General features: G+C 53.3%; 10 protein-coding genes across 10 annotated transcripts; 6 read left to right on the top strand and 4 right to left on the bottom strand.

The window, feature by feature from the left end:
* Nucleotides 1-46: 46 nt before the first annotated feature.
* On the top strand, nucleotides 47-2,425 carry CKM354_000465200 (uncharacterized protein; the record flags this gene model as incomplete). The annotated part of the gene is made up of 2 exons (XM_044799898.1): nucleotides 47-1,052; nucleotides 1,116-2,425. 2 exons carry the CDS (start codon nucleotides 47-49, stop codon nucleotides 2,423-2,425), a joined length of 2,316 nt encoding a protein of 771 aa, XP_044655833.1.
* Nucleotides 2,426-6,632: 4,207 nt separating this feature from the next.
* CKM354_000465100 (uncharacterized protein) lies at nucleotides 6,633-7,874 on the top strand (the record flags this gene model as incomplete). The annotated part of the gene is made up of 2 exons (XM_044799897.1): nucleotides 6,633-6,944; nucleotides 7,191-7,874. 2 exons carry the CDS (start codon nucleotides 6,633-6,635, stop codon nucleotides 7,872-7,874), a joined length of 996 nt encoding a protein of 331 aa, XP_044655832.1.
* Nucleotides 7,875-10,993: 3,119 nt separating this feature from the next.
* Nucleotides 10,994-12,952, top strand: CKM354_000465000 (uncharacterized protein; the record flags this gene model as incomplete). Its single annotated transcript, XM_044799896.1, has 1 exon — nucleotides 10,994-12,952. The coding sequence occupies one exon, from the start codon at nucleotides 10,994-10,996 to the stop codon at nucleotides 12,950-12,952; it is 1,959 nt and encodes a 652-aa protein (XP_044655831.1).
* A 798-nt stretch (nucleotides 12,953-13,750) lies between these two features.
* On the top strand, nucleotides 13,751-15,591 carry CKM354_000464900 (uncharacterized protein; the record flags this gene model as incomplete). Its single annotated transcript, XM_044799895.1, has 4 exons — nucleotides 13,751-13,862; nucleotides 13,913-14,722; nucleotides 14,788-15,134; nucleotides 15,187-15,591. 4 exons carry the CDS (start codon nucleotides 13,751-13,753, stop codon nucleotides 15,589-15,591), a joined length of 1,674 nt encoding a protein of 557 aa, XP_044655830.1.
* A 21-nt stretch (nucleotides 15,592-15,612) lies between these two features.
* On the bottom strand, nucleotides 15,613-16,840 carry CKM354_000464800 (uncharacterized protein; the record flags this gene model as incomplete). The annotated part of the gene is made up of 2 exons (XM_044799894.1): nucleotides 15,613-16,543; nucleotides 16,593-16,840. The coding sequence occupies 2 exons, from the start codon at nucleotides 16,838-16,840 to the stop codon at nucleotides 15,613-15,615; spliced, it is 1,179 nt and encodes a 392-aa protein (XP_044655829.1).
* Nucleotides 16,841-17,158: 318 nt separating this feature from the next.
* On the bottom strand, nucleotides 17,159-19,339 carry CKM354_000464700 (uncharacterized protein; the record flags this gene model as incomplete). Its single annotated transcript, XM_044799893.1, has 1 exon — nucleotides 17,159-19,339. One exon carries the CDS (start codon nucleotides 19,337-19,339, stop codon nucleotides 17,159-17,161), a length of 2,181 nt encoding a protein of 726 aa, XP_044655828.1.
* Nucleotides 19,340-20,030: 691 nt separating this feature from the next.
* CKM354_000464600 (uncharacterized protein) lies at nucleotides 20,031-20,394 on the top strand (the record flags this gene model as incomplete). Its single annotated transcript, XM_044799892.1, has 2 exons — nucleotides 20,031-20,085; nucleotides 20,138-20,394. The coding sequence occupies 2 exons, from the start codon at nucleotides 20,031-20,033 to the stop codon at nucleotides 20,392-20,394; spliced, it is 312 nt and encodes a 103-aa protein (XP_044655827.1).
* Nucleotides 20,395-21,099: 705 nt separating this feature from the next.
* CKM354_000464500 (uncharacterized protein) lies at nucleotides 21,100-21,480 on the bottom strand (the record flags this gene model as incomplete). The annotated part of the gene is made up of 1 exon (XM_044799891.1): nucleotides 21,100-21,480. One exon carries the CDS (start codon nucleotides 21,478-21,480, stop codon nucleotides 21,100-21,102), a length of 381 nt encoding a protein of 126 aa, XP_044655826.1.
* A 1,436-nt stretch (nucleotides 21,481-22,916) lies between these two features.
* On the bottom strand, nucleotides 22,917-24,013 carry CKM354_000464400 (uncharacterized protein; the record flags this gene model as incomplete). Its single annotated transcript, XM_044799890.1, has 2 exons — nucleotides 22,917-23,562; nucleotides 23,610-24,013. The coding sequence occupies 2 exons, from the start codon at nucleotides 24,011-24,013 to the stop codon at nucleotides 22,917-22,919; spliced, it is 1,050 nt and encodes a 349-aa protein (XP_044655825.1).
* Nucleotides 24,014-25,434: 1,421 nt separating this feature from the next.
* CKM354_000464300 (uncharacterized protein) lies at nucleotides 25,435-27,134 on the top strand (the record flags this gene model as incomplete). Its single annotated transcript, XM_044799889.1, has 2 exons — nucleotides 25,435-25,512; nucleotides 25,566-27,134. 2 exons carry the CDS (start codon nucleotides 25,435-25,437, stop codon nucleotides 27,132-27,134), a joined length of 1,647 nt encoding a protein of 548 aa, XP_044655824.1.
* Nucleotides 27,135-27,874: the final 740 nt, after the last annotated feature.

Raw genomic sequence — 27,874 nt, 5'->3', positions numbered from 1 at the left:
CTTGGGCCAGCAGTGCTGCAGACACAAACCGCATCGCATATTCATCATGGCCGACGATGGGTTGATGCTCAATTTTGAGCTGCCGAGCGATGCGTTTACTGTGCCCAGAACAAAAGTGAAAGGCGGAAGCTGGAAGGACCGTCTGACCGCCAGGAAATCGGCCGAATATGGACGCAAAAAGGCCCAGGAACGAGCCTCTCAAGCCGACGATGCGAGTGTCAAACCCTCGAAAATTATTCCTCAAGATGAGAACAAAGACCGCTTTGCCGAACGACCAGCAAAACGAGCTCGGGTTGGCCACGATGTCTTGCCGAAGACCAAGGACGGCCAAGTTATCTCCTCGCTTTTCTCCTTCAACAAATCGGCCACCGCGCCACGCGAAGCAAAGCCAGAAATTCAAGACGAAGAAGTGCAAGCGAGTAATGCACCTCTTGCCAACGATGAGACGGCCAAGTTTACCTCCCTTGGACTGTCATCCACACTGGCCTCTCACCTGCTCAACAAGCTGAAGATTACTGCTCCCACCGCCATTCAACGAAAGGCAGTAGCGCAACTGGTCTCCGAGAATACTGATGCATTCATACAAGCGCAAACTGGTTCCGGAAAGACGCTGGCATACCTTCTTCCAATCATCGAGCGAATCTCACTTATCTCGAAACGCATGAAGGACGAAGGAGGCAAATTCGATCGACATAGCGGACTATTTGCCATCGTGCTAGCTCCTACACGCGAACTCGCTCGACAAATAGCAAGTGTACTCGACTCACTTCTGTCATGCTATCACTGGATTGTTGGCGGGACTGTTGTGGGAGGGGAGAACAAGAAGAGTGAGAAGTCCCGCGTCAGGAAGGGTCTTAACATCCTTGTCGCCACGCCAGGACGTATGGCCGATCATTTGGAACATACGGAAGCATTGGACTTGTCAATGGTGCGATGGTTGGTTCTGGATGAAGGGGATCGTCTCATGGAGCTGGGTTTCGAGCAAGATATCCAGAAAATCATCAGTGTGCTGAATCTACGCTCGAGGAAGCGAGTGGAACAGCCGCCGCCAGGTAAGTACTTTTGGTGTTCGATTACCAAGCCGGTGAAAGAATGGAAGCTAATCAAGGATTCAGGCCTACCGGAGAAGCGAACGACAGTACTCTGCTCGGCCACGATCAAATCCAATGTAGAACAGCTACGCGCTATCTCGCTAAAAGATCCTGTATCAATAGCTGTGGACAACGGATCGACGGCACAGACAGAAGGCGAGACTGAGGAGAACAACTTCTCTGCACCAGCGCAGCTGAAGCAGAGTTATGCCGTCGTCCCACCAAAACAAAGACTCGTCACACTGGTTGCAACGCTCAAACAACAGTTCAAACGCAAAGGCAGCGTAATGAAGTGCATTGTCTTCATGAGCTGTGCAGACAGCGTAGACTTCCACTTCGAACTTCTCACACGAGGCGATAAAACAGCATCCACAGTAGAGGAACAGCCCAGCATAGCAAAACAACACAAACCAGGCAAACACAGCACCTCCACAGCCGACAAGAACAAAATCGCTCAAGGAACCACAATCGCAGAAACCCGCACCCAAGGCACCTCGACCTCAATCTCCAGCCGCGACTCCGGAGACATCAAAATTTACCGCCTCCACGGCTCCCTTCAACAGGCAACTCGAACCAGCACCCTCAAAGCCTTCTCCACAACCGAAGACCCTGCCGTCCTCGTCTGCACCGACGTCGCAGCCCGCGGTCTCGATCTCCCTAACGTCGACCTCGTAATCGAATACGATCCCCCCTTCAGCAAAGACGACCACCTCCACCGCATAGGCCGCACAGCACGCGCAGGCCGCGACGGCCGCGCTATGATCTTCCTCCAACCAGGCTGCGAAGAAGGCTACATTGAAATCCTGAAAGAATCCAAACCGAAAAATCTCACTCGCCACGATGCGGAGGAATTACTTCGCAAGGGCTTCTCTCCTACGAGTGGAGTGGTACAAGGCCGTGAATGGGAACAAATCGCAACGGATTTTCAATTAGATATTGAGAGATGGGCGATTGAAAATCCGAAACATTTGGAGCAGGCACGACGAGCTTTTCAATCGCATGTGAGAGCTTATGCGACGCATGTTTCTGCCGAACGAGGGATTTTTAATATGCAGGAGTTGCATTTGGGACATTTGGCGAAGGCTTTTGCGCTGAGAGATAAGCCTGGTGCGATTAGAGTTCCTGGGGCGAGGCCGGGGGTTGGGAAGGATAAGAAAGGGAAGGCACAGGCGATTGCAAATGCTGCTGCGAAGAATGGTGGGAAGAGTGATGGGAAGCGGTCGGCGGGTGCGTTGGAGGATGTTGCGGAGGTTACGGATGCGGAGGCTGCGAAGAGGAAGATGCAGCAGATGTCGAGGAAAATGGGTGGTGCGAGTGAGTTTAATTTGGGATGAGAGAGTGAAAGAGATAGATGAATGGAATATTCGAAATACACTGCATTCTTCATTTTCCGCTCCTGCTATCTGGTCCCAAGAGATATACAGGCCACGGAAAGAAACTCAGAAGTCCCTAAAAAGTAAATCCTACTTTCTTGCTTCACTACTCTGCAGGCCTCAGGAATGACCACACGGTGAAGTGCAGCTTGTCTGTGTTCTCTGTAGACACCTGCTTGTTTGTGGGCTACTATGCTTCACAACAAAATTATGGAGAAGGAAGGACCGTACAATACGATGTAAGTTTGGAAAGTGGTAGACACGCCGTCTCGTCAGGGCATTTCTGAAGAAGTGTATAACTGCCCGGATTCGGTAGCTGTGGTTCCATACCAAAGGCGCTCGACCTGCATTGCTCGACTCGGACGATAGGACATGTGTCCGAACAATGGGTAATGGTGCAAGGGCTCTTGACCAACGACACGATCTTAGTAGACGATTGCTACCGAAAAATGGAAAACGACAGGCCCAGAAGCGCCACCATCGCAGATAGACACTGGAGAAGACCATGCCTTCGAATGCCTGAAGTGTTTTGGAGAACATGTGCTGAATTGAGTCCAGAAACATGTTAAAATGCTCCGTACGGCTCCCGCGGGCCAGTCATCGTCCACGGAGACCGCGAACTTTTGACATGAAGTGTTAGGACAAACAGACGCGACACTAACGAAATGTAATCGCCTACCTCGTGTGCGTCCCATGTGCATTGCGCGATCTTGCCACTCGGGCAGTACGCATACAGGCACAGGGTTACTAACCTTCTTCTCCTGAGTCGTCGACTCGTTTCAGAACTCGACCTAATGTCGGTAAAGCTCCGCCTCGCTTGCTCAAGGCTCCAAAGGCTCGACTCAAGCTTTTCGTGCTGAGTTCGCTCGCCACAGCCTGTGCAGCTTTTCGGAAAGTTCTTCGACGCGTGGCAAGTCTTGATGTTGAATAAGGCTGGGAGGCGACTCAGTACGTTCCGGACAGAACTCCGACTTAACGTGACTGAAGTGTGGCTGTGCACAGTTGAGTTGAGAAAGTACGAGTAAGCAATACAAGGTAGCATGGACTGGCCTTGGTCGGAGTGTCCATCAGTGGTGTGTAGTCCGGTCTGCAGCAGGAAATCCGTTGAGGAGCAATAAGGTACTTGAAACCCGGCGCCAGCGGAATTTCGGTGTGCTCACAGAGCTGCCTGCGGAGCGACGGGAGCATGGACGATCGGAATACCCGAATTCGTCGTTGCAATCCGAGCTGAGAGGCTGTATTTGTGATCCGTGGTTCGACAGGTACGAGCAAAATGTTTGCCTTTAGCGGACCGTTGAGCGCACCAGATGTGGGAGAAAGATCTTACTCAATAATGTCGTGGAATCAGGGCAGTCCAAACACGGCAGGTGCAGTTGGACAAATGTACAATTCTTCTGGAAGGCGTACGCTGTGCGGCGAGCTACAAGCTTATCGATGAGGCTGACATCTCACCCACTGGCTCGTATTGGAGGAGGCACATGTCTGAGCATGACCCGTGGAGTTCTCTTACCTTTCGATATTCTCGTGGTCCTCCAGATCGACGGACGCACAATGCGGAGGTCATGAGCGCCAATCGCGGATTTTTGCAGGACCACTCGTCCAATGTGACAGCCTCGTGCCATACCAAAAGGTTGCAGCCGGTACCTGGTGATTGACCCGTACCATGTTTCGGATTTTGCAGTGTCTGTCCAACCAGGCACCACTCGCTCACCATCGATATCGAATCACGGAAGGAACATTGCTATCCGCGTGCACGAGAGTGGCATGCGCCAGATACGGAACCCGTGCTGACTCCGCAGTGCGCTTCACTGTGGCGGGCAGAGGCTTGTATTGGATCTCCATCTGATCTTGGGTACCACAGGTCTGGTGGCACGAACGTGAAGATGTTGCTTTGTGTGGAAAGCCTTGCTTGCGGCATGTCGACCCTGTTCTGCAAATCCCTGCAGCGACGCGAGGAGAAGAGTCGCACAAATCCAATATAGAATGACCTGAAGAGTGCGTGACAGCTGCGTGATCCCGCAAGGTCGGTAGCACGAAGTAATATTTCCGAAGTGCGATTGCAGCAGAGTGAGACAGTGCTGTCCAGACACGCCTGGCAGCCTGGTCAACGCCAGCTCGCCCTTCAGCTCCACTGCCTCGTTGCCGAGCGACGGCGCTGGGCTGACGACGATGTGTGGCTGCGGTGTTTTCTGCCACATGTTGTTGCACCAGGCTGCAACGGACAATTCCTGGGTGCTGTTCAGCGATGGGCGACTGCATCGGAGATTCAGGCTGCATCTCTGCACCTGCTGAGCGCTTGAGCAAGCGGTACTGGCGGTGTTGGTGGAGCTTGGAAGAGTTTTCACGAGCTACCCAGCTTTGCTGCGCACACCGCATGTGCGCAGGACGTCCACCGCCCTGTTTATGTGAGGAAAATGGTATACTTGGCACGGGCAGTTTGGGAGTTAACGCAGTGCACGGAGCGAATCCCAGGCTGGAGAATTGCTAGCGCGGTGCGTTTGGAATGTGTGGTCCAATCACGGACGGGAAGGATCGATGCATCGCGACTACGCGCGGAATCGTGCATGGTGGTGCTTGCTGCGCTGTTCGTGGTGGCCAGGATGGGGAGCTGCTGGTCGCATGCACGATATGAGTCCGTTCCAACTCAACGTCACCCCGTGGACCAGTGGTAGCATCCACAGTAGATGACAGCTGTGAGCTGTCGCAAAGCGAAAGAGGAGAGCTCGCCTGCGCGGGCGGGGTGGAGCGGAGAGGGGTCGCTGCGACACGCACACGCAGGGCAGCAGACGGCGCGAAGTATTGCGAGCGGTGGTCGTTGCGATGACCGTTGGCAGCAAACGCGGTGGAGGTCTCGGGGAAGTGAAGACTCCAACTCTGTTTTGGGCAAGCGGGCCGGCGTGTCGGATGTGAGAACAGAGACGGAGACGAGGGAACAGACCACGAGGTGCTCGGCAGCGCGAGTGGGCGTGCGTGCGTGCGTGCGTGGTGTCGAGAGCTTGCATGCACATCCCGCTCGCAGTCTGCAGGAACTGATTGGGCCATGGCGCTGCGCTGGCGCTGTCTGCCATGCTTCCTTTTCGCCCGCGAGCCTTTTCATCACGCTGCTGCATCAGACCAGTAGTGATGTGTACGAACTACGAACTGGCATGCAAAAGTAGACGAGCCGGACAGCAGACGTGAACGCGTCCGCAAAGGTTCGATGTAGGTTCAGCGGGCGGCGGTCCAAAAAGGAACGGCCGTGTGTTTCGTGCCAGGCAGATCATCGCCGCCACCACCCACGCTTACGAGAGCGGCGGACGGTGCTGGAAGGTGCCACCCGCATCTCGTTCAGCGGATGGATTCGTGTGCGACGGCGAGGCTGAGTGCGCCGTTCAGTTCAGCTCAGCGCATCGCACGGCGGCTGTTGGTACCCTCGTCGCACGAACAGGTACAGTACCTCATCATCGTGAATCAGAGTTCGTCGTCGCTCAGCGCGCCGGCGACGAGGCTGGGCTAGCGGTGCAGCCTTGACGCACACGGTGCCGGGCCGAGCGAGGCCTTCGCTACGAGCTGTTCGTCCGTTGTTGGGCATCCATGTCTTGCGCGCATCCGCCTCCTGCATCCAAGCTTCCCCGTCCGTCACCCTTTCCCACTCCCAGCCAAACCTTTGCGACTCACTGCCAGAGCGCACATCCCTATCGCTTTATTTCAGGACCCAGGCCCAGCGCACTTTAATTTCACCAAGCGTTTATTGGTCACCGCACCGACAAGGCAAAATTCGCATCGTGTGTGTCTGCGCCACGATCCGCCCGAGGCCCATGCGCTGCAAGGGAGTTAGCCTTTACATACCCAACCTCTCCTCTTCGCTCAGCGCGATCCCTTCTACCAGGACCTTCTAGGCCACACCAAGCGCAATTACTAAGACTTACCACTACATCACGTCGCATCACGAGGTCTTCTTGGATCTCGTCCAGACTTGTACTGTTCAAGTCTCATCAACACAACCTCTCAATGTACCGACAAAGGAACGAAGCGACTCGATTTTCCGCCGCCTCTCGTCCTCCATTGCCACACTGCCGACCTCACGGCCCCAGATAGAGCGTGAGCGCACCCGGGCTCCCCTGGAAGTCAACAACGAGACCACAATAACGACTTGAGGCGCGTCTGGACGCCTCGCCATCGTCCATCGATGGCAACTTTCCAGACAGCAGGCTACCCGGTGCCTCCGCCGGGCTACGGCTCGTACTATCGCACGCCTCCGCAAACACCACCGCCGGCCGGAGGGTATGCGTACTACTCACCAAGAAACTATTCCTACTCTGGGCAATCGAAAGGACACGCCCGACGAGCGACCGGCGATGGTACGACCGCGTACAACTACTCATACAGCACGACGCCGACTCCCCGCAAGACCTCATACTACGCGACCGGCCGCTATTCGACACCAGAGCCCACTTACCATACTTCTGCTCAATCGACACCTCAGCGGAAGACCGACTATGTAAGTGGCTCTGATCGTAAGCGGGAAAGCGCTCGATACTCGTATCGTCAGCCTACCGACCACAGCAAGCAGCGCACGTACTCGAGTAGCAAGCATTATTCCTCGCGGCCGCAGTACGACGAGTACTACTACGACCGCTCCTATGAGGATTTGCCACGCTACGAGAGATATGAGCCGCGCCCGCCGCCATACAAGCACACATACACATATCACGACGCACGTACTGATCACCGCTATTACGATCAGGTTCCAATCTACACTCCGGCTGCAGACACCGAACAGACTCCTCGACCACGACGAGCATCGCATGGCCCCAAGACTGCCCACGCTCCACCTCCACGCCGGCCAAGCACTGCCACGAAGCCGCCACCCAAGGCAACAGAGGAGGATGCGCGTCGCGCTGGCATTCCCGCCGGTTACTCATACAAGAACTGGGATCCCACCGAAGAGCCAATCCTGTTGCTAGGATCCGTGTTTGACGCCAACTCTCTCGGCAAGTGGATCTATGACTGGACCGTCTTCTTCTACGGCCCAGCCACACCCATGTCGGAGGTCGCAGGCGAGATGTGGCTCCTGCTCATCCAACTCGCCCACAAGGTCCGTCGTGCCGAGGACATCATGCCCAAGATCCGATCACAAGCGTCACGCGACCTCGTCGACGACTTCCTCGAGTCAGGTGAGCGCTTATGGCAACGCTTCAACAAGCTTCTCAAAATCTGCGAAAACTACATGTGGAAGGCCGCAAAGAAGGCAAGCGGCGGCTCAAAGAACGTCACGATGGGCAAGGATAGTGGAAGCGAGTTTGTCGACACCATCTTTGGCCGTGACAGGGAGCTGGAGCGCACGGAGAAGTTGATGACCGGCATGCGTCTATGGAGCATGCGGTTCGACGCCAACTGCGAAGAAATCCTTCGCAATCCTGGCAAATAGAAAACACACACACATTCGGTGACAGCGACTCACACGACGCCGCTGCTGCCTGGAGTGGCAAACTGGCTTTTGGAGTTTATTGGCATCGCCCCCTTTTGGTGGCGCCTCGTCATCGGCATCGCATCGCGACTTCGCCTTCTGATACCCAACCAACAATCTTGGTTTTATACACGGAACACTTTTTACGGAGCATACTGGAGTCATACACTTGGATCTCTTCAGGCGGCGCTCGAATCATCATCAATCTTACGTTCTTCTTTCCGAACATCAAAACATCTTGAAACCGGACAAGAACGCTGTACGAATAATATCTATCTTGGTCACTCACGCACGAGATACAGGAAACACTGGGCAGGGCTGGCTGGATGCATGGGGCGGGTTGGGTTCAGCATGGTGTTCTTTGTTGTTTGTCTCCGATGACTTCCCGACGAGAACTATGAGTCATCGTTTTGAGCGCTGCGCAGAAGAAGCACTGTTTTGTCATCTCATCCTCACCATCATCATTGTTTCCAACATCACTGCTTTGGCATTCTTGGGCTACGGGCGGGGCGGCGTACCACTCTTTTTTATGAGAGAGTAAACTGGAAGGCAAAAAGTTGTTGATTCCTGTTATCAGCGATATACCCCTTTGCTGCGACATAGTACGGTGTTTGTCTGTGCGGAAAACTTTTGGGATGGAAATTTGGGCTATCGTTTATTGTTTCTGTTTTACTGCTGAGGACATGAGGTGAGGTCTCTCCCACCTCTTGGTCACTTGATCAATTTATTTTATCATTTTCTAGAAAGCAGATTGGCTGCTAGACAGCATAGATTTATCACAAAAAACACTTTGAATATTGCCTCTCGTCCTCTTCCACTACACCCTCTTCTCCATCCTTCTCTCGTCACACCTCATCGCATACCAAGCGCTTTCCTCCGCGCATCACTATCACAACCCGTGACGCTCCTGTCGGTCGTTCGGAGATGCTGAAGTCGTTCCGCGCAACGCGTGCTTTTTGGAACCCTACTACTGTAACCTGCCCGTTACGCTTATGCTGCAAGATCCAACAGCACGTGTTTGCCATGCCACGCCAGATGCTGCAACGCACTGATGCTGTACCATCTGAGACACTTTCTCTTACCCTTACATTTTATCGGTTTGCGAGAGACAAGACTAGAGTAGACTCGTTTCTACTACTGTAGTGTACCTGCAAATCGCGGAGCGAGAGGAAAGTTTGTCCGCCACCATGCACACGCGGTCGCTTCTCGCGCGGTCGCGGTCGCGCAGAAGTCCGGCTTACCTTATTGTACTTCTAGAACATGTGAGAACCTTGGGTATTCTGGAACATCTAGATCATCACTAGTTCTTTAGTGTTCCGGTCTCCGAATGAACCTCTGCACTGCACAGCTTTCATACGATGTATTCAAATCTTGCACCAAGCAGCAGAGAGTGGGCGTTCGATTAAGCAGCGACGATCCCACGTTCCAACGAACTGGGAACTTGCCTGCTTCAGCTGCACAGCACCACACCCTCTTTTACGGTTTCCGCTCGCAGAGGCGAGCTGCGATGGGCGAATTGGGGAAAGGCGAAGTACTTTGTAACTTTGTCTATCGTGATGAGGGGGTGACCTTGCTTTGTGGTTCCCCGAGGAGCGGCACCGTTCGGCGGGTGCGGATGTGATGTGATGCGCTGTGATGTTGTGCTGCTGCTGTGCTGCTGTGTTTGGGGGGGTGTTCGCAGCATGCAAGGCGGCGGGCGGCAAGGCGAGCGAGCGCGTGTAGGGCGGCTGTTGCGCTGGCCCGAAAGGAGAAGATAGTGTCTTGCGTGGTGATTTGTTAGATGACAGGTGATTCTTTTCTTCTCGGTGTTTTCAGCTCTGTTGCCTTCTCTTCTCCTGGATTCACCGGTCGTCTTGTTGCTGTTGCTGTTGCTGTTGCGGTGTGTTTCGAGCCTGACAGTGCGTAGTGGGTTGGGCGGCCATCTTCATGCACAAGACGTGCATTGTAGCCGCCGCGGCTGAGACTTCCTGCTGCTGAAGGATCGCAATCGCAACAATTGTGCTCGCGGATATGCAAGCTGTTGGGTCTCATCACAGGAAGACGTTTGAGTCATCTCTCTTGCATGTGAAATGTGAAACGTTTCGGTGTTGCCTTCTTCAGCCCTATCTTAGTCGTGCTCGCTGGTGCGTTACTGCCCAAGGATCTGCTCATCATATGCACGACGTAGTAAGACTGCTTCATGCGTTCCTGTTGTGCAGCGTGCTTGCAGCGGTCGCTTGGGAAAAGTATCTGCGGCCTATTTTGGGACCCTGCGCGTGCTGCGGCAGGAACTGGCTGCATTACGACAAGTATTACGAACCTTTGTCGCATTCAACGAGTTCTCTACTCACGCCGCGGAACGCATGAGTAATACTCATTGTTGAACATGACGACAGGAGCATGTCGCGATGGTCGGATGAGATCGATGCACAGAAAGTGATGGCATCGGTGGCACCAGTCCCTCGCACGGCTCTTCTTCTGAACGAAACTTTCAGGATTCAACCTTCTTTTCCTCACATGCGAACACGAACGATCCTCGTGGCATAGGGAAAGCATGGGGAAGTCCATGCTCAGGATCTGTGCGGCATGACGAACCATCGAACCAACTGCTTGTGCTTTTGCCTTTGGCTTCGCCATCGTGCTGGAGGCGGAGGAAGCACCGGCATGATGCCAGCGGCTGTTCTGACTTCACTCGTTGACGTGCTTGCAGAGACGAACAATCATTCCATCGCTCCGACGGCCGAGCCTTGAGCAGGAGGACAAGTGTCGTTGGCAAAGTGCTGCTGTGTCTGCAGCTGTCTCGTGCCGTGAGGCAGTCGCGACCGCAGGGTCGAGGACTTCTTCCAGCTGGTCCAAAGTGCTGCAATGCGTGCAAGCGCCTACCGCGGAACATCCTCCAGCGTTTGGAGACGATTTTGCAAAGTCTCGTTAGCTAACTATGAATCAGAGCTCAAGTTCAAAGAGCATAGCCATGCGTGACAAAGAAGACCATATGCGGCGAAGCTATAGGATATGAACAAAGAACAAGTAGGTGTAGTACTTCGCGAAAATGTGCACTCTGCTGTTGGAGCAGGGCACACATTCCACGCAGAACAGTCGCAATGTCGCACATCAACCCCGACATATCCCGGAAGCAGAGAGAGTTCGCACAGTCGAAATATGCTTCAAGCTCTGAAGATGAGGATGAGAGAAGGAGATCAAGACATGAGATAGACTCAAAGACGCTGGGCGATGGATATGAAGACAATCAAGGCTCAGGTAGCAATGGTCGTTGGCATGGGGAAAGCGAAGATGATCATGGCCAGCATGCACGAGGATCTGGCACTTGGACATACAACAAATTTGCAAAGCCCTCAAAACCACGAAGAGGCGATTCTTATAAAAGCGAACGCGAGGCCAGGATGCGGACTCACCGTGACGATGATGAGATCGGTATCAACATCGGAGGACCCAAACTTGAGCCCGAGCTGGAAGCAGCCAGCCCTCATACTCCACCGAATTTCCGGCACGATTTCTTCATGGGTAATTCTCCATCTGCTCCTCGCAAATCATTCCCGTGGATGGAGCAGTCACCGCAACAGGAAATCTTTCGAGAAGCAGCCTCCGGTACAACCAGCCCGATTAAAGTGAGGGGCGCTCGTCGAAGCCTATACACATCTGGCAGCTGGGGTCGACCGCCAATGACGCGCAGCATTGGAACACCTGACGGCTTCTCAAGTTTTGATGATCAGTCCATTCGTGCTCTTGCCGTCGAGATTCGTGTCAACATTATGCTGACACCTTGCTTACTGGCCTTGAGACAAGGCAAAAGCAAGACAGATCTGGCAGACTACGAGTGCGCAGGCTTGACAAGGTCTGCACGAAATGCTCTTGCCCTAGCTCAGCAACACAAGAAAGTAGTTGCAAAGGGCACCGTGGCACGATGCTACTTCTACGTTGCGCTGACACAGTTTGCGTACTCTCCGGACTCCATCCACAAAAGTGATGCACGCGCGCTGAAGTGGCTCAGAAAGACTCGGAGGGAATTTCCAGAGAGCAGCGAAGCAGACCAGGCACAGCTATGGGTAAGAGCACTAGAGAGTGCCGCCAGACACCGACAAAGAGAGCTCAGTAGGAGGTTTGACGATTGGGCCGTATCTGATTACGACGGCGATGTAATCATCAACCGTGCCCCAATCACTTATCCGCAACCACAACCACGAAGGCCTCCTCTCCAAAGGGCTGCTACTTGGCTGCGCAATCTGTTTGGCGGTGCTCGATCAGGCTCGACGCGGGAAGATAGTGTAGCCAAAAGTCACACCAATGCTCCCACTTTGCAGCGCCAGACGACATCCCAGCTAAGGAGCGATCGATCATGGTCATCAGATCAATCCTGGTCATCGGGATCATGGAGCAACCGGACAGAAAGTTTGCGTGGAACTATACTGCGAAATGGACCTGTCGGTATCAGAGAAGAAACCAGTCCTTCGGAACCGAGTCCTACGCATATGGGTAGGAATGAGATCAAAGATGAGCAAAGCAATGGTCGGCCTGCTCCCGCAAGATCGTGGTCAAACTACAATCCGTGGCACAACTCTCAGGCTGAGCGGCCTTCGACAGCAGAGTCTGTTACTCGATGGGTCTCTGAGAAGTTGGGCTACTGGCTTGGATCTGGGTATATGTCAGATGCGAGTTCTCCTATAAGCGACAGGCCGATGACTCGTGAGTCTGCTATTCCTGCGCCCTTGGATCCTCGAAAGCAGAGCAGAATTCCTCCGCCTTTGGATCCTCGGAGGCAGAGCAGGTTCAAGACAGCCGAGGATGGACATTGTCCTGGAACTGCACCTTCTCGTGCTCATACGCCCACACAAGGTCCAAACTCGAAGAGTGGGCAATATGCTTCGAGAGATGAGGCTTCTACTCGAAGTAGACAGGAGGCTGGTCTTGATACTGCTGGTCTCCGCCGTCGACGCAGTAAACTAAGCTCGTTGGTGCCCCGCCTATCGATACAGAAGCGACCACCGCTAATAGACGAGGACCTCGCAGAGAAAGGTGAGAGCCCGATATTTTGGCAAGAATAGACCAGCAAGAAGAGGTGTTCGGGAGGATCAGAGTGAGAAATAGAACCACAATGCATTATACAGCACATTGTACTAGATATAGTAGCTGACAGATATTGTCCATAACCTTATACGCTTCCGCTCAGTACCATGTCGTTCTCTCTGTCTCTGCAGGCACAACCATCAGCCAACTATTCTCTATAATTGAACAAACCCACACACTGTGCATACAAAACAAGTCCTACCAAGCACAACCAAGCACGTGAACCTGCACACAAGACTGCAGAAGCCGCGCAACCCGATCAAAAGCCGTCAACCGCCGCGATCGACAGAGCTCTGTCTCTCCACTTTTTCGATACTCCACTCCCATATTTTCTCCAGTGGAGATCTTACTCCGGCTTTCCTTTTCCAGACACGATTCGACACGTCCTTTGGTGGTCTCTGCGTGAGAACGGCCCAATTGACCAGTCGTTGACGTTGGAAGATCTGCGGTACCACTTTGCATTGCATCTTTCTGTGCTACCTTGCGATGTCTCCTCGCGTGGCCATGATGCGCTTTCGCGTTTCCGGTTTCCTGTGACGAGAATGTACTGTACCTTAGAAGGAGCAAAGTATATATAAGTGGAGAGGGTGGTATTCCGCGTCTGCGCGTGTTGCTGCTTCTCCGCGACTTTTTGTTCTCCAATTTCTCATTGCTCGTTTGATGCAGTGGCTTGCTCAAGGAGCTCCCATACATGAACGCACTTCTCATAGTCACTCAGCCCTGACGCGTCTCACCTGCAGTCTGCTTCACGCAGACTCTAATCCTCAGAAGCCACAATGGACCAAATGAAAGGCTTCCGCGTCGCTAAGCATTTCGAAAAGAGCAAACTTCTCTTCGCCATCAACTCCATCGCAGCCTTATCAATCTTCTTCTTTGGCTACGACCAAGGTCAGCCGTCCTCCCACAAGACTCATACACCCCTCTAACAAAAAGCACAGGAATGATGGGCGGCGTCAACAACAGCAAACACTACATCGACCTCATGAAATTCGGCTACGTCGACCCCGTCACCAACGACCCCGTAATAACCGACTCCCTCCTCCAAGGCGGCATAGTCTCAGTCTACTACCTCGGAACCCTCTTCGGCTGCCTCCTAGGAGGCTGGGTGGGTGACCTCCAAGGCCGAATCAAAACTATCGCCTTCGGAGCCCTCTGGGCGATTTTCGGCGCGGCATTACAATGTAGTGCTCAAAATGCCAATTGGATGATTTGTGCGAGAGCGGTGAATGGAATTGGGACGGGGATTTTGAATGCGATTGTGCCGGTTTGGGCGACGGAGACGGCGGAGCATACGAGTCGGGGACAGTTCATTGCGATTGAGTTTACGTTGAATATTTTTGGTGTTGTGGTGGCGTATTGGTTGGAGTATGGGCTTTCCTTTATCGATGGGGGTGCTTCGCAGTTTCGGTGGAGGTTTCCGGTGGCGTTTCAGATCATTCCGTTGTTGGTTTTGCTGGGCGTGGTTTGGTTCTTTCCGGAAAGTCCAAGATGGCTGGTAAAAGTCGATCGAAATGAGAAGGCGAGGTACATTCTGGGTCGACTGAGAGGAGAAGACGCCGAGGGACAAGCGAAGGCCGATGCTGAGTTCCAGGATATCAAGAACATTGTTGTGCATGAGCGCAAGACGGCAAGCAGGAACAGCTACTACTCGATGCTATTCGGGATTGGATCTGGTAAGCTGCACACGGCGAGGAGAGTGCAGTTGGTGGTTTGGCTGCAGATCATGCAAGAGTGGATTGGTATTGCTGGTGAGTGAATGACGTCGGGTCCGAGGTGAAGTGATCAGATGCAACTTCTGCTAACACATTTGCAGGCGTCACCGTCTATGCACCTACGATATTCCGCATTGCTGGTTTTTCAGGAGGCAAATCCCAATGGCTGTCCGGGCTCAATAATGTTTTCTACATGTTCTCGACACTCATTTGTGTATTCACTCTGGACCGCATCGGACGTCGGTGGACTCTGTACTGGGGATCCGTGGGGATGGGCATCGCCATGTTCCTGGCGGGCGGAATGTCAAGAGGAGGAATCGATGCACGTGCAGCCGGGAATGAATCCAGTGCCACGTCGTATGGCATTGCAGCAGCATCCTTCGTCTTCATCTTCACTTCGGTGTTTGGTGCGACTTGGTTGACTGTACCGTGGCTATACCCGGCCGAGGTATGCTCTCTCTACTCTGTCTGGCGGGGTCCAACTCACTAACCTTTCATAGATCTTCCCTCTCGAAGTCCGTGCCAAAGGAAACGCCTGGGGAGTCGTCGGCTGGTCCATCGGTAATGGCTGGTTGACATTACTCTGTCCAGTCATGTTCAGCGCAATCGGCGAGAAGACCCTCTACATCTTTGGCGCCTGCAACGTGATCACCATCCCCATGGTATGGGCTCTTTACCCAGAGACAAACCAGAGAACGCTAGAGGAGATGGATCTCGTTTTCGCGGCAGACAGCCCGTGGGTATGGGATGCCGAAGCGAATTTCAAGCGTTTGAAGGAGGAGAATCCTGATCTGGTGACGGCAGCCAGTCGAGGTAATTCAGTTGTTGATCCAGAAGCGGGGATTCGTAAAATCGCAGAGACGCATGAGTCGTTGTCGGAAGAGCCGAAGAAAGACCTCAACTGATGTTGATGAGCAACAGCATGTTCAATAGATATCCCACAAGGAGACTTTGCCATCTTTGCTCCCAGCTGCCAACCAGTGCGTCGTTCGTGCCTTTTGGTCTCGTTTCTCTGCCACTGTCATTTGTTTCTGAGTAAGACTCTGTTCGTCACTGCTTTCGTGACTGGTGACATCGGCGAATGCAATCGCATAACAACCTTCTTTGTGCCACTTGAGCACAGCCAGTTCCTTGAACCCTTTTGTAGAATACACTCTCATCCTGCCATCCCATCCTGCAGTCGCGAAAATCTTCTCATCGTCGCGAATTGTCAGCCCTTGTTGACCCGCATGCTTGGTCTGAAGCGTCTTTGTGTCTGACCTGGTCTTCGGATCGAAGGGGTGTCGAGCAACAATTGCATCAGCACCGGACGTATAGAAGACTCCTAGGTTGGTTGCAATGCCCAAGGAGAGGACAGGCTGAGCATGAGATTTCGCGCTGTACACACATTGCCATTTTGAGGGTACACCGGACTTCGGTGACGGCTGAGACCAGACACATGCGTGACCAGATTCGTAGCCGGCAACCACAAGGAGGTCTTGAACGGTGTTTGTGTTGGAAGGAGAGGCGAATACGAGTCCAACAGCCATCACCATGCCAGAATTCTGTACCTCTTTCGGGGCAGGAATTGTAGCAATTCGATCTTCAGACGGTAGTGAGGTGACATTGATGCTTCCATCCTGCACTCCTGGTGTGCCGAGCAAGATACCTTCAGTGGGGAGATCTCGGGTTCCTTCCTTGGGAGCATGAATCATGCTGAAAGAGCAGAAATTCAGCGCATTAACGGGCAGCGTATGCAAAAGCCATGGCTGCTTGTGTTCTGCGGGATCGGTGCTGTCAATCGGTAGCACTTTCGAAAAGTCTTTTTCGTCTTCATCTCGCAATTGCCAGACGTAGACTTTACTGTCTCGGCCATGTCTGCACGCGCTGTCAGCGAGCTTCAAAAAGGGACCGACAGTCAACTCACGTTATGATCTTGTCGTCGTCCCAGCTGCCAACTCCAAGAATTGTGCTGGTATGTGGTCGCCAAACAGCAACGGCTCGCTTCGAGGAAACACTCCAAAGCACAACCCAGCCGCTCGCATCGCCGGTCAGCAAGCGAGTGTTGCCGCGAAAGAAATGTACCGCATGTATTTGTGCAGTGTGGCCTCTCAAAATGTACGACGGTTGTGCAGGTGGGTTCTCGGAGCTCTGCAGGAGGTTCGGTTCAGCCATGATGTTGGTCACGAAACGTTCTTGAACGAGAGAGAGAATGGCATTTTTTGAATCGAAAGCCTACAATTTTCAGCCGAACGGGCGCGTGACGTCCATATGGTCACTTGTGCACGGAATGCGTCAGGCAGATGCGGACGCTCGGTAGATGCGTCCGTGAATGAAGCGTTGGCACTGAATGTTGAAGTTCGAGGGAAGGTTGGACTTTCGAGAAAAGTCCAACAAGAGGGAAACATGAGCTAGCGCCGGCTGTTCCCGTTGACATATAAAGCGTTCTGATTGGATAAAGGGTGCAACTGCAGTCTCAGTGCTCGATGACATCTAGAAAGTATCTCCCCTCGCAATCGCATAGTCGTCCATCATGCGACCGAATTCCAGCTTCATGAGTAGACGATCCACTCCGCCACCCTTCCAAACGTCAAAGTCTCCTCTCTGGGTAGCCTTGAAATCCAAATACCTTGCTGACCCAACTCTTTCCTGATCAAGCTGCCTGAGTCTGTTGATGACCGTCTTCACATCCATGTCCACTCTGTCCCTCGCGCGTTCGAGCTCCGAGCTAATTTTTTGCTCTTCGTCGAGCAGATGGGGTGATACCTCGCCTGTCGCCTCTTCTTCACCATCGGCCTTTTGCTGAATGCCCAAAAGCCGGGTGAAGTACGCGACCAGATTGTCGACGTTGCCAAGCATAGAACGTATTTCTTTCGTGTAGGACAAGTCAGTGAGTAAGAGTGCGTAGATCAGCGATGCTAAGAATAAGCGATGACCCAGTGCCAGTGTTTCTGGATCTCGCTGAGAGAGTTCATCGCGCGTTGCCGAGTCTATGCTCCGCGTTGAGCTTCGAGGGTCTGTTGCTGACTGCTCAACCCATTGCTTGAAATGCTCGCAAGAGCCTTTGACGACCTCGCCTTCAAAGAAAGCGGATGTCTCAGATAAGAGAAGCATTGCCGCACTACACGTCGCCCACACACTTCTCGACGCAGCTGCACGCTCTGTTTCCCTCTCTCGATACGCTGCATGCTGCGTGCGAGATGAATGGAGGACTCTTCTTACCGAAGATTGACGCCAAAGCTCGCTCAATCTCTGATGCCCTCTTCTGATGGCAAGTAAGTACGAGCTGATTGAGGAGTATGTCTCAATGTCCCTGGAAGATAGGAACAGGTCCATGGGTGGCGTAATCCTCATGTTTAGTTCGGTCGGATTTGGGAAAAGGAGGTTGTTGAATGACACCGGCGAGAGCTGAGGAATTTCCCCCTCCAGCCCATCAGCAGTGGACGGACGCGAGGTCGTTGCTCTTGGGTTGATCAGAGATATATTTGCTTGTCCAAAGTCTAGCACTTCATCTTCAGCACGCTCTTCTCGTGCTATCAGGGTTCTCCAAACCTGCCGCAACGTCTGGCTGAGCTCGGCATCCTTTATCGAAAGACCTTGTAACGCTTTCACAGGATCTTGCGCCAGCAGCCGTCCCATGCTCTGTTGCCGAGCCTTCACTCGCTCTTCAGCTTCCGCGATGAGAGCGCTTGCGAACTCTCCTTGGCCAAGCAAGAAGAATCGCTGTAAACAGTCCAAAAGTCTGGTCGTCTCGTTGAGCGGTAAAAGACGCTGAAGCACGTTTCGCGAAAGTGACTGCCGAATTTCCGCAATCGCTCGAGAGAATTGGGCTGGCATGAGCGGTAGTGTAAGGGATGAAAGCTGACTTAGATGAGCTGTCGCGAGCTCGTTATCGCTGATTGAAGAAATTGACGAAGAGGAAGTTGTGTGACTTAGCCGCCGATGGTGAGCCACCTGATGTAGAGACTTGCCGATGAAGAGTATAGATGTAGCAGTTCCGGGCGTCACGAATGCGGGCAAGAGTGTCTTCTCCTTCAAGTACTTTGGCTCTTCCAAGCCCTCGATCTTGATGAAGAAGTCTTTGGCGCCATACGTAGGCAGCTTCCCATGCACAATCCACGATGTCAGCTGTCGTAACCACGACGTTTCGGCCACCCGTGTGAGTTCAGTGGCGGCGTTCTCGACCTCGGGATAGCCGGTCTGCATCGAAAACCGCAACTTGTCGATGAGCCGGGCGGAATTGCATCTACTGTTCTTTCCATTTGGATCGAGCATGAAGCACGCGACTTGCCAGTACCAATTCATGACCCGGTGCCAATCATCAAATTCAGCCACGACCGAAGCCAGAGGTACAATTTCGTAGGCTCCGACAAGACTTGCATCTTTCTTCAGTATCTTCTCCTCGACCTGCAAGATGTGCTTCTGGAACCTGCCCAAATGCGTTTGCTGGATGGATGCAGCAACGGCGCGACATATTACAGACTCGTGCGTAGACGCAATGAGTTCGAGGTGTCGTTTGAGCTTGCGATGCAGTTCGGAAAGCGTGCCTATGGACTTGAGAAGTGCGGCTTCTGAAGGAGATAGCAGCGGGAAGTCGTCCTTGGCCCCATTTGTTGTCGAGTTGAAGAGCGGCGACGGATGGCCGGACAAGGCGAGGAGCACTTCGTGCAGCATGTTCCTCGTGGTCCGCAGCGGCTGCTGCCTGTCGCGCTCTGGCGTCGGCGCGACCTGACCACGACGCTGGCGATTGTTTGCCCAGTGATCCCAGACTCAGAATGGCGAGAATACGGCCGGTCGGTGCCAAGAGATCGTCTTGCCAGAATCCGGACGCGCGACTTGGAAGCTCCAGATCCAGCCACAGCCACGCGTGTGATCCGATCCTCGTGCACTCACGATGCTGGCTGATGAGATGTGCGCATCCTCGAGGTCGGCGGCGAAGGCGTGGTTGGCTGGAGAATGATGCCTGACACCAGCGGGCATGTGTCGGCGGGCGTCTCATTCAGGCAGGTTTCTGGAAGGGCGCGGCCTGACCGCATCTCGTGGCTGAGAGAGGCGAGACATTCGTGAAGGCAAAGGTGGGGAGCTGTCCGTCCGCTGCACCTGCATGATGCAACTGCCCACCTTGGACAGCTGCCACCTGGGGTTCTGGACTGCCGGCGTGGTATAAGATGCCGCAGCACTCGCCCTCTCTTCTGCCAGTGCTGCTCGATCTCTTTCGACACAAAGACTGCACTTGACATCACACGCGGTCATCCTCCCCAGCGCCATCCGCCAGCCTCGTGCCCAAACAACATCTACTTGACTCTCGCCGCGGAACAATCGACCCCGCCTCTTCACACCGCAACCCCCAAAACTCAAAGCCAACATGCAGAACATTCGAGCCAAGATCAAGCGAAAGTTGTCCATTCGCGACAAAGATGGTATGCAACAATGCCAATGCTGCGACAGCCACTCTGTACTGACATCTTGAAGCCAACCCCGATGACTACGAGAACGCCTCCGATGTCGATGAGGAGACTACGGGCCACCTCCATCGCGAGATCGAAAAGGCAGAGGCCGACGGCCACGACATGGGCAAGCCAGGCAGCTTCCTGAACAAGCTCATCATGCACGGAAACAAGAAGACTGAGGAACAGCTCGCGCGCGAGGCCGCTTACGCCAACCAGGGTGGCCAGCAGCAGATTGGACAGCAGGCCGTTGGAGCTTCGTCTGACGGTGTCGTGCGATAGATGGACTTTGAGATGGATACAGGATATGGCAATGACAGTGCAATGAATGTATGCTGGAAAGACAGGACAGGTTTGACAATGAAGGTATACAGCAACCAAGAATTCAGTCCGGTTTCAGATCCCGATCAGAGTTTCTTTTGACAGCCGTCACACACACCCTAATTGCGGACAGCAAAACGGAAACTAGGAAATACGCTCATTTTGCGATCTCCTTTGCGCAATCGATTCCGCAGCTATCTCGCTTATTGAGACAGAGTGCCTCAGCTACGCTGCACAAGGTGCAGACGCGAGATTCGAAATGGCACTCGACTTTCCCGGGCAGAGGAGTACGCAGTCTCAATCCTCCTTTTGCTTTCCACCAGTACACAACGTTCTCGGCGAAGCTTGCTTGCTTCCGAGCTCGGAGCCCACAAGACTATCTCATGGTGGGTGGGCATTGCAAAGAGGTACGAGTACAGCATGTCCGTCAATTCACACGAAGAAGATGACACTGAAAATTCGACATGACTCTGGATCTGAGAAGCTTGCGGGGCCACCGTGCATAGGGCCAGGTCGAGAACAGAGAGCCTTCCATGTTTTGAGACAGAGATGGTATCGGAGGACAGCAGCGAAGGTTTGATCATTGAATATCTATCTTCCCATAACGAATGAGGTCGTCATACACAACTGGACTCTCAGGCCCAATACCCACACCACAACGAACGATCACAATTCCACTCTTCCAAAGTCCGGGCCAGACATGAGAGGCACTTTGCCCTCTTCAAGAGGCAATTCGGGAGCTTTATCCGGTGTACACGCAAATAAAGGCGTCCGATCACCCTTTACAGAATCGTCTGGTCTGTCCAGAACGCAGCCCTCTCCCAACGAGTAACATCCCCTTTCGCATTCGCGTATTACGCGCACAAAGTCCTTTGCTTTTGCGTACTTGATATCGAAGAGTCGCCAAGTGCGACACTTGGTCTGGTCCTTGTCATCGTACTTTACGCACTCGCTTCCGAATTTGTCGCCTGATTTGTCGTCGCTGTTCTTCTCTGCGAGACCGAGGAGTGTGAGAAGCGCCAGAGCTGCCGCTTTGATGCCGACCATCTTGACTGTGGCTCTGAAGCATGAAGCAAATCAGTGCACGAACACATAACAGTGATGCTGCAAAATCCTGACCTTTGGGCTGCTTGGAGCAGGATTTGATGGTTGTCAGGTATCTTCTGATAGAATGTGGACTGAAGCTGGTGATTGAATGGCGCTGTAGTCGTTTGCTTCTGGTGATGAAGATGTGGTGTGGAAGAAACAAACATGAAGAGGAGGGCAGCTGGACATGAGTCCTCGTCAATGAGTTACGCAGGTGCGGTCCTTCGCGTGGCAAGTTCTTCTTGGTGCACTGCAGGCGCTCTCCTGCTTTTTGAGGTTGGAAGCCGCTGCTGCTTCCTTCAATGCGCTTGGTGCTTGCCATTGCAGACGGAGCCAACTCACAGAGCTGATATGATCAGTACCTTCCGCTACCACCAGTTTCCGGGCTTACGTCTGCGCTGGGCTGGGGCGTTGGATGTTTACCTTCACCATCGAGAACCTGGGAAAGAGCCGGTCTCCAGGGAAGTTTGGCGTATCACGATCCTGAAGTCAAGCTCACTCGAAACTCCAGTCCAGTCCATCCTCACTTTCCATCATCTCTCAACCCCTCACCCCTCTCAACATCCTCACTACCTCCCACCTCAGGCCCTTTATAAACCTGCAACTTCTGCCCAAAAGGCACCTCCACCGACCTCACATTATTCTTTCCCTTCAATCTTCTCCCTTCATGGCCCGTCCTAGCCGCAAGTCTATCCCTTGACTCTCCCAATCCAGGAATGAAAGAAATGTAAATATGCTTCTTTCTCACAAGCATGAAAATCGCAAAGAGAACTGCGACTCCAGTTGTGACGCCTAGCGCAATGCCGACGGTTCGGCCTGTCGGCATTGTGGCGCCCAAGGATATGTGAAACTTGTAACAGATTTGCGATCGGCTGGCTGCTTGGTTGTGAGGTTGCAATGGCACGCGATTGTGGTTGCAGTGATGTAGTGGATCAGGCAGCATGTTCAGCTCTTTCCGGCGCGGTTGTAGCGTGCCGTGAAGGATTGCGCTCTCAGCCGCAGGCTACCTTGCATATGGGTCTTGCTAATCTGTGGCACACAGCACACAGCCACCAGTGTTTCTATGCTTGGCAACCGTACTGCTCGTATAGTCATGCTGTGTAACCATCCTTCAGGATGATTTCTTGGCTATCGCAATTCACGACGTAGGATTGTTTTGGCTTCTCAGATCAGTGCTGTTCAGCAATGGAATGAGTGAACGCGACGTACCTGTCTGTGAAAGGGTGTGAGTGGTCTTGAGGGTCTTGAGTAAGGAGACTGTATCCTCTGGTGGTTCTGTCTCTATCGACTCTGTCCTGAGCTTTACTGCTGCCAACTCCTACCTATGCAAAATGCAATGCCATATTTGGGTATTCGCCAGAATCGAATGAGAAAATGCAGATGCCTACAAATGCAAATTATGATGCAGCTTTTTTGCGGTCCAATTCGACTTTCGAGTAGTATGCAGCGCCCGCTGTGGCGATTAACATGCCAAATCCATTTACTATTCCAACTTGCACATTGAAGAGAACGATGCCGAGCAGAATTGTCAAGCATTGTTTGACGTTTCCGCATACGCTGATCGTGAGGGCTCCGGCGACCTTGTTCGTTTGAAAGGATACGAGGTTCAAGCCGAATGCCATGGCAGCGTTTCCAACAATGGAGACTAGGATGCCAGTCGAGAAGGCTCCTTCGTTTGAGTATTCGCGCAGCTTTGCGAATTCACCGCTGCCGGCGGCGTAGAAGAGGCACTGAATTGCAGCCAGTGGACACATCCTGAAAAGGACTTCCATCGCTGGCAATTTCAGGTTTCCGGTCATGAGGCGGTTCGTAGCCACTGTCTTGACGCTCGCAAGTACCACACCAAGAAGTGTGAGTGTGAAACCAATCGCAGTGAAGTAGTAGTCGCCGAAGGTAGCCAGCCCTACTCCGATGATGAGGGGGATCATCGAAAGATACGTTTCGTGGTCGTAAGTCCGGCCGTACGCCACGCGGTAGATAAATATGGTCATGACGGGACATGTGCTTCGCATGACTTGATGGAAAGGTACGGATACCAGTGCCCTGTAATGTGTTAGTACAAACATGGCAGCAAGCATTGGGCCACTTACAATGAAACGTTACTGATGGCAATATTTACTGTGAAAAGCGTTGAGAATGCCACAAGGATGAGATTGTCTCGTAATGTTAGTTTCGAGAGCTTCATCTGGCCTGTTGCCAGAAGCATGGAGCATCCTATTGATGTCGCGAAGGTATGTGAGAAAGTCAGGAGCCATGGTAGGGAGGCATTCCGGAGAAGGGCCTTGTTCGATAAGGTAACGCTGAGGTTGAGAAGGAAATAGAGTCCAAGGTACGTGAGTTTCTTGCTGGTTGATACCGTGTACTCCAGAGGTGTGGCGCTCGGTTGTTCTTGCGATTCTACATCGCGTTCATCCTTATCGAGGAGTTCGTGGTTCTCCGGCACTCCATCCGTGTCCAAGGAGTCGTGGAGTTCCCTCTCCCGTTGCGCATCCATTGGAGATTCTCAGGCCGGCTTGTTCAAGTGATGATCTCAAGGTCGATTGTTGTTTTGGTTTGTCGGGCATGTCACTACGAATGCAAAGTGGCTATTTGGAAGCAGGAAGATCCGAACGGGCCAAGCTCAGTGAGGCGTCGGATCGCACGGCTGCGCTGATGACAGAGGCTGAATGCTTGTTGGATGCAATCACTGCTCGTCGCACGCGGGACTCGGCTGTGATATGTGCGTGGTCGTCTCCTGCGTTCAGCCGGCGCTTGGCATTCATGCCGCTAGCATAAACATAATAATGAAGAAGATGGAAGGAAGGAGCAGCTCGCGGTTTGCTAGACCAATACGACGGTGGTGGACTCCAATCGGAAGGTCCAGATGGCACTTGAGCGGTAGCGCGAGCACGAGTGTCAGGCTGATTCTGCGACTCTCGGCAGGGCTGCGAGCCAAGCGGTCCGCGGAAACCCGCGAGTGCCACACCCAGATCCACCGTGGGTGGCGGTGGTCTGCTACCTGCTGTTCTGCTCTGCGTACCGGACACGCCAATGCTGAACGTTCCTTCCTGCTGTCTTGAACGCGACGCGCATCCTTGCGAAACACACTCACGCGATCGCACGGCGGGCACACGCTCTCCTTCACCGCAATCCGCATACAAATGCCACGACGGCCGCCACCCGTGTCAACGCCTCGAAGCGATACTCGCGCCCCACAGCGTCCTGCCGGCCACCCGTCCGCCCGCTGGTCTTGCGCTCTTGGCGACGGCATCAACGTGGGGCCCAAGAGTCTGCGCTCATCAAGTTTTTCGCCCTCCAGTAATCACGAGCTCCCCCAATACGAAGCGTGGCCCGCCGAATGTTGCGGAGTGTCTTCCGATCTCCAGCAACGAGTGAGATGATGCCTTCGGTGCCCTGTGAGCAGGAAGGAGAAGCCGCTCCGTGGATCCTGTCCCAGCAAGCGTGGCAGCCGATAAAGGCACAGTAGCTCCGTTACCCCTGAGGAGGAGGATTCAAGCAGCCGAGCAGCGCCAGCACTTGGGCGTCTTGGAGCCACGAAAAGAATTCTTGTTCGTGACGACGCCACGCCCAACGCTGTGGCACATCTTCTGCACGAACCAGCATCTGAACGAGCCTTGTGCTCCAGCCCAGCAATCACGCGAACACCGGAGCTGCGGGCATCGTTCTACAAGTATCAAACCCCCAACAGAGCTGCAGCTGCTGTGGCACTCTCTTCCAGCCACAAGTCTCAACCACGTTTTCCAGATAAGCTCAATTGGTGGCTTCCCGCGCTACTTTTAACTCCGCGACCCTTCTTCACAACCGCCGCGGCTCTTGGAAAGTTATCTCGACCAGGGGGTGTGTCCATGTGCACCACATTGCTCACTCTTTGGCGCTGCTCGACCTTTTCCTCTTGAGAAACCCACATTCGTTGCTATGGCTCCCACCGTTGTCACCGCTCAAGGCAGCCGCAAGACGGTGAAGAAGATCTGCTGCATTGGCGCAGGCTACGTTGTCAGTTTCTCTGAAGCCGATCCCGTTACTGACATGGTTAACATTTACGATAGGGCGGACCCACCAGCGCGGTCATTGCGCAACACAACCCAGACATCACCGTAACGGTCGTCGATTTGAGTGAAGACCGCATCCAGGCCTGGAAATCGAACGCCCTGCCCATCTACGAGCCCGGTCTTTTCGATGTCGTCGAAGTCGCCCGCGACTGCAAAGATGGCCGTCGCCAGTCGAACCTGCACTTTTCGACCGACGTTTCCGGCGTGATCAATGAGGCCGACCTTATCTTCATCGCTGTCAACACTCCTACGAAAACGGAAGGTCTTGGTGCAGGAGGAGCATCAGACCTCGCATACGTTGAATCGGCTGCACGACACATTGCAGAGGTCGCGACAAGCGACAAAATTATTGTTGAGAAGAGTACAGTGCCATGTGGAACAGCGGACAACATTCAAGAGATTCTCGACGCACATGCTGCGCCCAATGTTCACTTCGACATTCTGTCGAACCCAGAATTCTTGGCTGAGGGCACAGCGATGAACGATCTGATGAAGCCGGATCGAGTACTCATCGGTTCGCACAAGGACGAGAGATCGCTTGTGGCAGCCACAGCTTTGGCGGACGTTTATGCTGCATGGGTGCCACGGGACCGCATCATTACAATCAATCTCTGGTCTTCAGAGCTTGCCAAACTTGCTGCCAACTGCATGCTCGCGCAACGGATCTCAAGCATCAACTCCCTGAGCGCAATATGCGAAGCTACAGGAGCGAATATCGAAGAGCTTGCGTTTGCCGTTGGACAAGATACCAGAATAGGGCCCAAGATGCTCAAGGCATCGGCGGGCTTCGGAGGTTCATGTTTCAAGAAGGATGTTCTCAGTTTAGCATACATCGCTGAGACCCTTCACCTTCCCGAGGTTTCCGCATACTGGAAGTCGGTGGTAGACATCAACGAGTATCAGAAAGAGCGATTTGCTAAGAGAATAACGAAACGACTATACAACACTCTTCGCCTGAAGAAGATCGCCATCTTGGGCTTCGCTTACAAGAAGAACACCGGCGACACACGAGAGAGCGCGGCGATCACGATTGTTGGCCAGCTCATTGCTGAAGGAGCAAAAATTGCAATCTACGACCCTCAGGTGTCAGAAGCGACTATTCAGCAGGATCTGATTCGTGAGCATCGACCCGATGTGGTCAAGCAACGCGTCACTGTCTATCCTGACGCAATCTCTGCATGCGCCGACGCCAGTGCCGTGGTCATCCTTACCGAATGGGATGAATTCAAGACCGATCGTGTGGCAGAGAAGTCGAACGGCACGAAGCAAACAACGTACACGCAAGCGAACGGTCACTCCGATTCCTCGTCCAATTCGGAGGCGGAAAGTGAGTTCTTGGACAGTGCTATTGGGACACCGGCGCCCACTGAACGTGAACGTCCAGAGTATGTCGACCCAATCGACCCAGCCAACAAGAGAGTGGACTGGGCCCAAATTGCCAGCTCGATGAAACGGCCGAGATTAGTCTTCGATGGACGCAACGTTGTGGACAGCCAGAAGCTTGCGAGCTTGGGGTTCACCGTTGAATGCATTGGCAAGCCAGGAGCTCGGCAGCGACGCTTGTAGATATTCTTGCATGGGCATTCGCATGCTGACTCGGAGGTGGACGGATCTTTCGGTGAGATCAGCGCCCCAAAGATTCTCCGCTGGTCGATGAAACTTGTATCCCACGGGGTTGCATGTGATGGGGTTGCGCACAATGTCGATCGGGACCACTCGATCAATTAGCGTACGCTCCAGGTTGAAGGTGGAATGTGGATGACACAGCATCTCGCACACCACACATGAATCGAGACGCGCGTAATGGTTCCACGGGATTCCAGACCTCTCCAACGTTGCGCTAGACGTTTGCGTTGGACATGGGCGCTTTCGACACCAAAGGTCGCTGGATGGCCTGAATTCATGATGTGAATATTCTTTGGAATTTGGCGACATAGATTACGATGGAATATACTGCTCACGCAGTCATTAAGCAATCCCAGCATAATAATAGGTAGCACAGCAGCACAGCGTTCCTTATAGGTCTGGTATCAAATACAGCAGTCCGCGTCAGCACTTGCTACTCATGCGGCGGGAAACCGGGCCTGGCAAGGAACAGCAGCCGAACTTCTGGATGAAACTTTGTGAAAGCCACACGAAAACCACACGATGCATCGTGCATCAACCGGAAAAGGTCATTGAGATCTAAGCATTCGCCAAGTTTTAACGTGCAAGCCGAACCCGGCTGATCCAGCAAACACTTTGCTATCGGCCCACTCGGTCAGCCCAAGTGTCGTCACTTCATATCAAATCCTTGCACCATGCTG

Source organism: Cercospora kikuchii (genome assembly GCF_019650295.1).
Source record: "Cercospora kikuchii DNA, contig_00003, whole genome shotgun sequence".
Classification (NCBI taxonomy): Eukaryota; Fungi; Ascomycota; class Dothideomycetes; order Mycosphaerellales; family Mycosphaerellaceae; genus Cercospora; species Cercospora kikuchii.
This window is presented reverse-complemented; position numbering and strand designations above follow the sequence as displayed.